At 40.3% G+C, this 12,570-nt stretch overlaps 1 protein-coding gene and 1 long non-coding RNA gene across 2 annotated transcripts in view; one reads left to right on the top strand and one right to left on the bottom strand.

Annotated features, from left to right (window-relative positions):
* Positions 1-2,487: 2,487 nt before the first annotated feature.
* GPR139 (G protein-coupled receptor 139) overlaps positions 2,488-12,570 on the bottom strand; it is a 36,053-nt gene continuing 25,970 nt past the window's right edge. Inside the window, exon 2 of the mRNA XM_008696963.1 lies at positions 2,488-3,488. Within this exon, the coding sequence (XP_008695185.1) occupies positions 2,554-3,488 (935 nt within the window). The 3' untranslated portion in view covers positions 2,488-2,553. The remainder of the gene's footprint in view (positions 3,489-12,570) is intronic.
* The window catches only part of LOC121103777, a 93,050-nt gene continuing 89,313 nt past the window's right edge, over positions 8,834-12,570 (top strand). Inside the window, exon 1 of the long non-coding RNA XR_005836043.1 lies at positions 8,834-8,930. This is a non-coding gene — a long non-coding RNA (uncharacterized LOC121103777). The remainder of the gene's footprint in view (positions 8,931-12,570) is intronic.

Here is a 12,570-nt window from a genome sequence, read left to right as displayed (position 1 = left end):
ATTGGTAAGAGAAGTAATAAATGAGTGTATGAGGAAAACATTCCAAATGCACACCCAGTTTTTTTACTTTTTAAACATCAACAATTTTTACATACAATAAAAAATGTGGAGCAGAGAGCACTGAGATCCACACACGTATTTTCCATCTTGCATACATTCTTAAAGGGGACTTGCTTAATCTTTGTAGCTATTGCACTGTGACTCATCCACATATAGCCCAAACTAGCATTTTTTGAGCTATGTGTTTAAAAAATAAATAAATAAATAATAAATAAATAAATAAAATATATATGTATATATATATATTTATTCAGTGTAGGTAGCCTTTGGTCAATGTTCATTCATAAGGGGGTGTGGTGGAATCGCATCATACACACATTTAATGAACACGACATATTTAGACTACACGTGCTTGGAAAAAAAGAAACAGAAAGAAATGCAATTTAAAGGATGTGGAGGAGTCTGCCCACCATTCCACTGGATGCACATATGCCCTGGGGATAGTGTGACGTGGGACATACTAACCTTGTCCCTCAAACAATTTCCATGAACCTCTTCTAATGGAGCATCTTGCTGTACCAGTGTGATCTTAATGTTCTCATTAAGATACATTAGAGTCATACAGTGTGGTCTCTAAGTGCACACTAACTTTGCCATGTCCTTGATCTAGGAAATCTGTTCTATGGCTGGAGAAAAGCTTTGCTGTGTTAGATTTTATAAGGGCTAGAATGTGGTCTCCAAAATGGCTCCTTCCTGATGACTTTGCAGAGGTAACTTAGGCTCTGCCAGATTTTTTTCTTTTGCAGTGACTTTAGAATCTAATCTTTGGGTAAGATGAGACTCTACTGCAGTTGTTTAAAAGGAGTAGGAATTAGGATCATCAGGATACCATAACCTAAAATTATATTGAATTAGTATTGAGGGCATTGACTAAAGTTGAGGGCTTGTGTTGCACTGGGGCCTTTTCTACCACACTCATTTATTGCAAATTCCCTTAAAAAGGGTAGACATGCCTTCCAATTTAGGACTAAAAATGTAGTAAGAATCCAACTTAAGAAACCAAATGTACAGGAGGACTGTCTGCTTTTTGTTTGGTCACCAAAAATATCATACAATTCCAAAATCATTTTGGGAGATTTCTTCCAAAACGGGGAAAATACTGGGAATCTGGAAGAGAAATTTTTAAAAAGGCTGAATAAGAGGAACTCCAGCATGTGTTTCCCTTTTAAAATACATCACAGGATACATAGAAACCTACTATAATCAAGCATGTGTCTGCATGTGTGTGCACACATGAGTGGTAAATCCCAGGGAAACCGCTATTAATTACATTGTAGAGCTGTTCTTGCCTTGGACAGGCAAAGGGAGAACAAATAAATAGATTCATATTTTATTATTTTGCAAAGAATCTGGATTAAATAGCTTCACTGAAAACTGGCACCACCCTTTTGAGCCATATGCAGACAAGCAAACAACATAGGCACCTTTCCATGTCAATTGTATCTGCGTTTGTGGCTGAATGGCAATGCCAGCTGGACTGTGGGGCAGAGCGGAGAATGCCTCCCTTCACACCTGGAGAGCTACAGTTTCTGACCCTTGAAAATTAAGTCCAGTTTGGAAGTCACTTCAAAGAAAACAATTTGGTGAGGGCTTCAGCAAGCAAGGAGGCAGGGTTGACAACTCTACACGTAAAGGGCTTCTCTGGGAAGCTTGAGTGGCACCGCAGTAAGAAGCTATTTTGAGTAAAGGGATCATACACAGCTGACACAGGGATGGATCGAAACAATGGCAAGAGTGGGCTTATTTTTTTGTTTTTCTGGGCTCAAGAGATCCTCCTTTCCCCCCACACACCAGGCGGGGTCTTTATTTTGGAGGAGATAGATAAAATCTATACATAATGGCAAATAGAAAGACTGCATTTTAGACCCAGGTCTGAGGGTCATTGTTATGTTGGTTTGGAGCCTTTCCAAAGAAGCTCTGGCCAGAGTTTGGATGGGATTAATGCTCCCTTGTCCCCACAGTGTCATTCTGTAGTTTAGGGTTCCAGGGCCACTTCAAGACCACAGCCTTCTCTAGGACAAAGGGCACCTTGGAAAAATCCCAGATTGGTCAGCATTGTTAGCTGCTGGGGATGGCACAGGGAAGCGATGGTTGACCTCAGCTCTTGGAAGAAGAGTGTGGAATCAGCTACCTGCTACTGTGGCTTGGTGTGTCACATAAGTGAGTGGTTCCCAATGACTGTGGATGGTGCCAAGGTAAAGTCATAGACTATTTCTTTACTGTGTGTCCTCACTGGCCACAGGATGATGACACAACCTCCAAAGGTATCTTCAAACTGGTAGGAACTTTTGCTGTCAAGTGACATTGTGAAAATAAATGCATAAATGAAAACAAGATTGATGCTTTTCTTTCTTCTCTTCCATCTTTTCTCATCTACCAGTCTGAGAGTTGCTTAGTCCATGGAGACAGGAAATCAGGTTGGCACTCTTAAGTGAGCTACCCTTCCATCTGGAAATAGATTAGACAGAGGCACTAAGTGCCAAGCTTATAGGGTCATGGGGATACTTTTATAGGTTTTCCATTTTTGTCATATTGGTACACCAACATCTTGATACAGTGTGAGTTGGCCGGTGAGATCCAGGGGCTACTTGTTATGGAAAAGTTATGGTTGGTGTAAAACTGTACAGGTTGCTTCTGGCACTTGAAGAAGGCCTTGAGCGTGGCAGCTGCCATTGTGCGGAACCTCTTGCTGATAAAGCAGTAGAGGAAGAAGTTGATGGCTGTGTTCAGAAGGGCCAGCATGTTGGCAATGTCGGACATGATGTGCACCAGCCAGCGGTTTTGGATGGGCGCCCCATAAAGGTGGTACAGAATCATGACGATGCGGGGGGCCCAGAGTGTGGCAAAGATGGAGGTAATGGTGAACAAGATAGCAGTGGTTTTCCCTGTGGAGTAGCCACGCAGGCGAAAATTGCTTTTCCTTCTGAGCTTGTACACAATGATTGAGTTCAAGATGAAGAAGATAGAGCAGGGCACCAAGTACACAGTGAAACAGTGAATCCAGATAAGGACGTGATGCACGGAGGTGCTGATATAGTCTTCAGTCCAGATGTTGGGCCACCAGTAGTAGGGGATGCTGGTCAGGAAGCAGGTGATGTAAACACTTATGATGACTTTCCTGGTGCGGGCTGGGTAGGAGACCGTGTGGTACTTGAGCGGGTGGCAGACGGCGATATACCGGTCAATGGTTAATGGAACAGTAATCCAAATGGAGGTATGGATGGATGAGAATTCTAGCACTTCTATGATCTTATTGGCCACCTGAGGCAACTGCATGTTCAAGATGAAATCTTCCAACAGGAAGTCCACAAACACAATGAAAAAGAGGACCAAAATGTCAGCAGCAGCAAGTGCCAAGAGATAGTTGTAGGAGGACTTCTGCCTTCTAGCTACCAGCTGAGAGAGGATGATCACTGTCAGGATATTTGCTGTGGAGAGAAGAGAATCTGGTTTATCTCTGAAGTGAGATGACTTTGTTGGCTACTGTGGGGCCATAGGCATACTTTTGTGGGCACTCCCATGGAAGCCAAAGGGACTGAACCAATGCTTTTGATGGACAATCTCTGTACTACAAATTATATCTCATACAGACATCTGGATACTATTTTGACAAAGTTCTGTACTCATATTGTAGTTTATTTATTCCTCACACAATCATTGGAGGTGGTGCTGCCATTGTCCTTACTTCAGAAATGAAACTGGGGCTCAGAGGGCTTAAGGAGCTCACTTAGAGTCATACACTTAGTAAGTGCTGGTGACAGGAACCAAACCTCGATCCCCTAACCCCAAATCCCATGATTTTTCTTTTGTCCAGGTGCATGCAGGAAAATAGGGGGTGGGACGGCTTTCCCTGCTTCATGTGTTCAGGTGGGAGACTGACCTCTTAACCTTTTTGCAACCTGGATTTTAGGACCTTTCCTTTTTACATAGACTTAGTATTGAAGGTGCGGAGAAGATCACGAACTTCAGATTAGTTTAAAGATAAATTCTATTTATTTTTAGAGTAGGTGCAGATGGTCCCCAATTTATGATGATTTGACTTATGATTTTCCGACTTTACTATGGTGCAAAAGCTATAGGCATTCAGTAGAAACTGTACTTGGGATTTTGAATTTGGATCTTTTCCCAGGCTGGCGATATGTGTTATGATACTCTCTTGTTATGCTGGGCAACAGCAGCAAGCCAGAGCGCCCAGTCAATCACGTGATCACGAGCCCTTAAAACTGACACACTTAGAACCATCTGTACCTGTACGACCATTCTGTTTCTCACTTTCAGTACAGGATTCAATAAATTACATGAGATACTCAACACTTTATTATAAAACAGGTTTTATGTTAAATGATTTTTCCTAGCTGTAGGCTAATGTAAGTGTTCTGAACATGTTTCAGGTAAGCTAGGCTAAATTATGATGTTTGGTAGGCTAGGTGTATTAAATGAATTTTCAGCTTATGATGGGTTTATCAGGATGTAATCCCATCATAAATTGAGGAAGAGCTGTAGTCCAAATATGGTACATTATTAAAAATAATAGAAGTAAATTTCCCTTGTTCTCCAACCACCCAAGTACCTCTCTCTCAGGACCATCATAGTAATAAATAATTTGTCCTTATATCTGTCTATATAATGCATGTATATAGTTTTTGAACAAACGGTAGCAATTATTATTTTTTTGGTGTCCAATTTGTTTTGACAATGTATGCATATAATTTTTCTTTTTTTTTTTTAAAGCTTTTATTTAAGTCCTCTGTATACCCAGTGTGAGGCTTGAACTTGTGACTCTGAATTCAAGAGTCACATGCTCTTCAGACTGAGCCAGCCAGGCATTCCTGAAANNNCGTGCATATACTTTCTGATCAATTTTAAAAACAAATGTCTCTCTGAATAAGACACATGTGGAAAGTTGTTAGGGACTCATTCTAAAATGATACTCCGATGGGTAATATCTAGAAGTCATTCTGCATATTTAATCTCATTAATTTTCACAGTCAACACTGTTAATCCTATTTTGCAAAATTCTCAGAGAATTTATGTCCCTTTTCTGAAGTCCAGTGGCAGAGCTGTCATCTGGATCTCCCTTTCTCAGTCTCACCTTTTAAAATATTATACAATAGTTCATTTATAAAATTGTCTTGTAATATACACATCCTGGTACACTCATCACTCAGATTAAACAAAATTTATCATTTTGCCATATTTGCTTCATTTATTTTATTTTTTAATATAATTTAAGTTTTTGAGAGAGAGCGTGCATGAGTGGGTGGCGGGGTGGGGGTGAGGGGAGGGCAGAAGAAGGGGGAGACAGAGAATCTTAAGCAGGCTCCAGCGCAGAGCCCAATGCCGGACTTGATCTTATGACCCTGAGATCATGACCTGAGCAAAAATCAAGAGTCATTTGCTTAACCAACCAAGCCATCCAGGTGCCCCGTCTTTTCACTCTCTTAATTGTGTCCTTTGTTGTAAAATTTAAAAAATGTGATGAGGAACATTTAATCTCTCTTTTTTTTTTTTAAAGAAAACTGACACACTAGATATAACTGAAGTCCTCTTTGAAATTGCCCAAGGCCCATTCTTTCTCCTCCCTCCTTCTTTCTCTAGAGGCAACCACTGTACTGTAGTCTTCAGGGCCCCATTTGCATCCCCTTACTTTATAGTGAACTGTCCATTCTAATGCTGCCTTTTCCACTCAACATTTTTTTTTAAAGATTTTATTTATTTGAGAGAGAGAGAGAATGAGAGGAAGAGGGTCACAGGGAGAAGCAGACTTCCTGCTGAGCAGGAAGTCTGATGCAGGACTCAATCCCAGTACTCCAGGATCATGACCTGAGCTGAAGGCAGTTGCCCAACCAACTGAACCACCCAGGCGCCCTCAACATTATGTTTTTGAGACCTATTTGGTTGATACAGGTAGCTCTCATTCACTCATTTTAACGACTATATAGCATCCCATTGTATAAACGTACTGTAATTTATTCATATATACATACATAGAGACATATCTGTACATACATACATATTTATATTTCTATAATACATGCTTATTATATAGACACACGTACACACATGCATGTCTATGTATGTATACACATATTGGGTAGACATACGTGAGTGTGTGCGTATGTATATATATAAACAATGTACATTTAAATTGGTTCAAAGGTTTTGCTATTGAAAACTGCTGTAGTTAACAACTTGATAGGACTGTCCATGAGAAGTGTTCATATGTGAGAGTTTCTCTTGGGTAGTATGTATGCAGAAGTATATTTATTATGTTGTAGAGTATGTGCATCTTTATCTTTACTAGATTCAGCTCTATTGCTCTGTGAAGTGGTTTTACTAATTTACACTCCCAACAGCAGAGTATGAGATTTCCTGTTACTCCATATCCTCTCAGTATTTGATACTGTCAGTTTTTTGTTTGTTTTTGTTTTACATCTGTGCTATTCTTCTCTTGTTGAAGGTACTTTGAAATAACATTTTGAAGTGGTGAAGATTTAAGGTACTGATTATATTAATTAGCCAGGATGCAAACCCAGAACCAACACCCAATGCTCTAAACCACTTGCAATATTGATAACTCAAGTAGGGGTGGGGGTACCATGCAGGTATATTACACTGTATGCAAAAGAGAAAAATAGTAAATTCTACTTTAAGTCACTCTTAAGAAAAGATGTTCCATTAAAGCATAATTTTTTGTATTTGTAAACCTGAAATTTCAAAAGTTTATTCTATGCATTGAGCCATGTTTTTGTGCATTGACTATGAGCTATGCCCTGGGAGGGGATGTTGAATAAAATAGACATGGATGGTTTTGCTTCATGGAGCTTAGAATCTTTTAGTCAAGAAAAATGTCAACTGAAGAGCCACAGCAGAAAATGTATAATTGAGAGCTGTAAGTGCTGTTAGTGGTCAATAAAAGCTTTGCTGAGGAAATGATGTTCAAGGTGAAATTTGGAGAACCGGTAGAAAGTAAATAGGTAAAAAGGATGGGAATAGAAAGTGTGTTTCATGCAAGGGAAACAGCATATGCAAAGGCCCTGAGGTGAGGAAAGCATGAAGAGTTGAGTTTATAGGGAATGCTTATCTTGATTTTCTACTTGCTCTGTCTGTACTTTGCATTTACAGCTCTCTTTTATTAAACAGTCTTGCTATGTTCTGTTGAAAAGTATTCCAAAATGTTTTATTCACTTAGAAATCTTTTCAGAAAGTATTTAGCATCTGCCTTCTGTGTGCCTGGGCCCATGGTAGAAACAAATTGGTATTACACACATTTAGAATCTCCACTCAAAGTATGGAAAAACAAACAAGTAGCTAAGTATTAAAGAGATAAATGAGAACATACATAGTGATGCAAGAGGGGCTGGTGAACAGATATAGAATGGAGGGCAAAGGATTTGGAAGAGGGTGTGGGTCAAAAGTCTGGATACTTTGATCTAATCATATACAGTCAGAGCTTTATAAACACAAGTTGTGAAATCAGGTCTGATGCTTATACATCGAAACCAAAAGCATCAGGACTCAGGATTAAGTGTGTGGAGCCTGGGGCTGGGCTGCTGGGATTTCGTCCTGGGTCTGCTACTTCTTGGCTTTTTGGCTTTGGATAGATTTATTTGATCTCTCTGCACTTCAGTTTCCTTCTTTATAAAATGGATTAGTAAGAATATCTGCCTCAGACGGTTGTTTTGGGAATCAAGGGAGATAATTTTTATAAAGTAGTTAGAACAGTGCCTGGCATGTGATAAGTTCTCAGTGAATGTTAGCTATTGACTGAGAGTCCACTCATTCAGCAAATGTTAACAGAACACTTGCTGTGTTCCAGGCACTGTATGATGTGTTGGAGATGCAAGGATTAACAAAATGTACAAGTTCCCTTTTATCATGGAGCTTATTGTGTGGTGGGGGAGACAGACAATAATCAGGTATAAAAATGTACAAGAGGATTTCAGACAGTGATACTATCTAGACTAAAACCCAGGGATGAGACAAATCTATGGGAGATTATTTTTTAGATTGTAAAATGACATTTGAGTTCAATTAAGGATGAGGAGAAGGGAACTGCCACGAAAAGATCTGTGGGAAAAGAATTCTAGGCAGTGGGAATGGCAAGTGCAAAGGCCCAGAGGTGGGAATAAGCATGGTATTAATGGAACAGAAAAAAGGCTTCTTATCAATACTGTTAGGATCCCCATTTTATAGATGAGGAAACTGAGGATTAGATTTTGAGGTAATTTGCCCAAAGCCACATACCGAGTAAGCTGGGGAGCCAGAAGGTGACTCTAGTTCTGTCCGATGTTATGGCATATCAAGTTCTGTGTTGTTTATTTTTGGTCATAGGAAAGGCTTCTCAGCTGGAGGAAAGTGATTCCTGTTTCCTGGGTTACCTCTGACTTAGAAAAGTACTGTCATTTCTCTCTCATGTTCCTGCTGCACCTGCCAGCCTATAAGGTGGCAGGAATGGATAAATGCTGGCTACATTCTGCAGGGAGTGACTCTTCACCACTGTCTCTTACTTCCCAGTTGAATGCTATTTGAAGTGTGGTGCTAAAAATTCTCCATATCCAAACTCTTTAAAAATATTTCAGCTCCATCTAATTAATGCTGTAAGTTGGGCAAGTCATCATCTCTAAACGATACTGCTAGGTATTCATATTTGACATTTTCTTAAGTTTCTAGTAATTTCCTCTGTTGAGAAACTAACCTGCAGACACTAAACTAACCCATTTCTTTTGTACATCTAGATTTGCCCCCAAGGCAACATCAGGCACACATAGGAGATCCTTGGGATGAGAGAACATGTGTGTGAGCCACACAGACCTAGAGGGGAATGGAACGATGCCTGTGTATTGATTTTCTGAAAAAGAAATGAGAAGGTAAAGTTTTCAGCTCTTAAGGTTTGACATTTACTATAATTACCTACGTCAAAAAATCCCTTCATTTCCACCTGGGCACGTTTTCTCCCAAAGAAAAGGAGTGGTGTTGACAGGGTCTGAGTGTATCTATAATGGGTGAAAAAACAAAGAAACCGAAGTCGTCATCACCTGAAATTCTGTATCTCAGCTTTTCTCTCAAACTAACCGGCCCAAGACTCTGTTTTTGTGGAAACTCAAGCAAGCCCCAGTGAACTTCACAATCAAACTGTCAGTGCTTCTAAAAAGCAAATCCTTTCGGTCAGTGGTGTCACTGGACAGGTTTAAGCTCCTGGGTAATAGAAAGCCCATGTTCTGTGATTGCAAAGCTTCTTGGTTATATTCTTGGGGGAATTCACTTTCTGTAATTTGCAGCTTATATGCTCAAACTTGAGAGGATTTGGGGAGTGGCTGAAAGAACAACACAGGTTTGGCTGTCAGACCCCACCACCAAACCATCTACTGGTACAGAGGGAAAGGTTCAAGGTTTTCCAGAGTTATTTTCTATGTCTGTGAGGACTACAAGGTCCCTGCAAGTTCCTTGGAAGAAGTAGCTGGAACAGAGCACTGAGTGAGAGTTCTGAATTTATCTCTCTTAGTTTTGCTTTAGTTCCTTTTTTTTTTTTTTGTCTTTGAAAATAGTTTTTTGGGGGTGCCTGGGTGGCTCAGTCGGTTAAGCATCTGCCTTTGGCTCAGGTCATGATCCCGTGGTCCTGGGATCGAGCCTCCTGTTTGGCTCCCTGCTTAGTGGGGAGCCTGCTTCTTCCTCTCCCTTTGTCCTCCGCCTCCCCAGCTCATGCTCTTTCTCTTGCTATGTGTGTCTGTCTCAAATAAATAAAATCTTTAAAAAATTTAGTTTTTTAAATTACAAAAGTAAAGCACTTGTAAAAAAATTAAACATTATATCAGCATGTAATTATATTATTATTAACTCACTTTTATTGAGCATTTACTTCTAAGTATCTTATACACAATACCTCATTTAATCTTCACAACCACCTATGATGTTGGAACTATGATATGAGAACATCAAGGCTCAGAGAGGTTAAGTAACTTGTTAGAGGTCACACAGCGAACAAGTGGTGAGCCAGGACATTAAAGCAGGCTTTTTGCCTCCTTGGCTTATATATTTAACTACTACATTAGACATCAGAAAGTAAAAGTGTGCCCAAATCCCATTTTCCAAAGAAATTATGGTATTCAGTCTCATGGATGGCCCTTAATGAACCACACCTCTGAGTATTCATGCATTTGGGTAGTCATCTCCCCTTGAATTGGAGCTGGTCCTGTGATTTACTTTTGACCGATAGACTATGGCAGGTGACCCTATATGACAGGTCATAAGTGGGCCTTATGAATACATGCTCTTGGGGTGTTCCATCTTGGAACCCAGCTATGAGAAGCCCAAGTCACACGGAAAGGCCATGTGCAGGATCCTGGTTGAAAGCCCTAGGTGATCTCATAGCCTAATCCAACATCATGTGAGTGAGCCATGTTTGATGTCCAGCTCAATGGAACCCCCAAAATGACTGCAGTTATTATAAATTATAAATATAATTAACAATTACTGCTACACAGTGAGATCATACAATAAAACTGTTCTGCAAGTTGATTTTTTTCACTTAGAAATAAATCATGGATTTTTTTTCTCCTATGTCAATAATATTCATGAAATATTCACCTATGGCTGGACATTATTTATTTTATCTTGTTTTTTAGCCACTACAGAACTTCATTAAGCATCTTTTTATATTCCTGTAGAATAAATTCCCAAAGTAGAAATGCTGGTTTAAAGGATAACACATTTTTTCCCCTCTTCCTCCCTCTCTCCCTCTTCCCCTTCTTCTTCCTAAAGGCAGCTAAGAAAATTTGCAAAAAGGAAAAGAGCTCAAGTTGAAGTTACAAAAGAATTTAGGTTACATACCAAGAAGAGCTTTTTGCTTGTAATGGCAGTTATGTGAACAGGAACAGGCCATTGACACCACAGTTGATCGGTTTATGAGGGTCTTCAGAAAAGGATAGAGAATTTCTTATCTGGGCTGATTAAATTCCTGAGGTTCCCTTCTGCAAATCTTCTCTGCATCCTAAACTATGTTCTTGTGAATTTCACCCCTTTCAGCCACCACTCCCAGTAACTTAAATGCATCTCTCCTCCTTACAGTTGCCTGTCTTCTGAGCTAGGAGAGTCAGCCCTCATGTCCTACAGAAGTGCAAGGACCCCTAACATGGTAAACAATTCCAGTGGTGTTATTTTAGTAGTTCCTGGGAGGTACCTCAAGGACAGATTTCTAGAAGCAACGTTTAAGCCTCCCTGGCAAAAAGTCGACACTGCCCTTGTTTAGATCAGCTGGGCAGTGCGTGGAGACTGTGTTGCATTACTGGCTTTTCCCAGAACCTAACAAAGCAGTGGTTTCCATTGTAGACCAGAACAAGTTGAGGCGTAGTAAGGCTGCCCATTGCAGATGAATAGTCAGCAAGAGCTAAGATGGTTGTCAGGGCGGTCTGACTCAAGGCAGTGGGGAAAAGTGAGTTAGTATCTGGCTGGTCATCACATTCATCTGGGCCAATCAGTTGGCCTTCTCTTGACTAAAAAATTGCTTTTGCCTTTTTGAACAGGAGCAGTGTCTTTGGGTAACTGTGACAACTGCTAGGTCTCACGTTGGCCAATAGACTCAAAAGTTTCCAAACCATACTTCTCAGTGCAAAAGTTCATTTTCTTATGATTGCCATGCATTGAGCACCAGTGTAAGCCTGGTGGCTCTGTAGAGAGGAGGTGGTTTTTTGTGATTCACTGATAAATAGTTTTACATAAAGTTATGTTTAGTTTAAATGATATTAGAGGAATGTTATCTAGGGTAGTGATAAAAACCTGCTTATAAAATAAGTTCAGTTTATTAAAAAATGAGTTGATTTAAAGAAAACTATAGGGGGATAACAGTGCAAGGAGAATGTAGGCTGGGGTCTCCATTTTTCAAACGAGGAAACTGATGAAGAGATGGTTAGTCGCCTGCTCAAGATGGCACAGCTTTAAGTTGAAGAAGTATTTTGAAAGCACTCAGTGGTACTATCCTGGGTCAAGTTCCATACCAAGTGATGGATGCAGCTATGTTTTCTGAGCTCTAGGTCTTTTTTTAAAATTTATTTTTTGGCTTTAAAAAAATTAACGTATAATGTATTATTTGTCAGGGGTAGAGACAGATAGGGGCAGGGCTTAAACTGTCTCTCTAACAAACGTAGGGCACAAGAGTTACCAGAAAGGACAGCCACCTTAAAATCATAGGGCATGTATTTTGGAGTATGGAGGAGCTGGGTTAGCACCCGCACCTGCTCGTTTGTAGCTGGCACTCTTGGGCAAGTAACACCAGGAGCTTCAGCTTCCTCCTCAGTAAAGTAAGGGTGAGAGTAGTGTCTGGTTTGGAGGGTAACTTGGGGATCAGAAGAGGTCACATATATAAAGCTCTTAGCACCGAGCCTGGCACAGGCAGAGCACACAGTAAGTGGCCGTGGTTAGTAAGTGTGAGTGTGATGACCAGTCCTGCGAAGGTGATGAACTGACCTAGGCAAAGGCCGATGTGGAGGAAGAAGCACTGACAAGTCTAGGTGG

Source organism: Ursus maritimus, unplaced genomic scaffold (assembly GCF_017311325.1).
Source record: "Ursus maritimus isolate PB19 unplaced genomic scaffold, ASM1731132v1 scaffold_2, whole genome shotgun sequence".
Classification (NCBI taxonomy): Eukaryota; Metazoa; Chordata; class Mammalia; order Carnivora; family Ursidae; genus Ursus; species Ursus maritimus.
The sequence above is the reverse complement of the archived record's forward strand: the minus strand, read 5'-3'. Positions and strand labels throughout refer to the sequence as shown.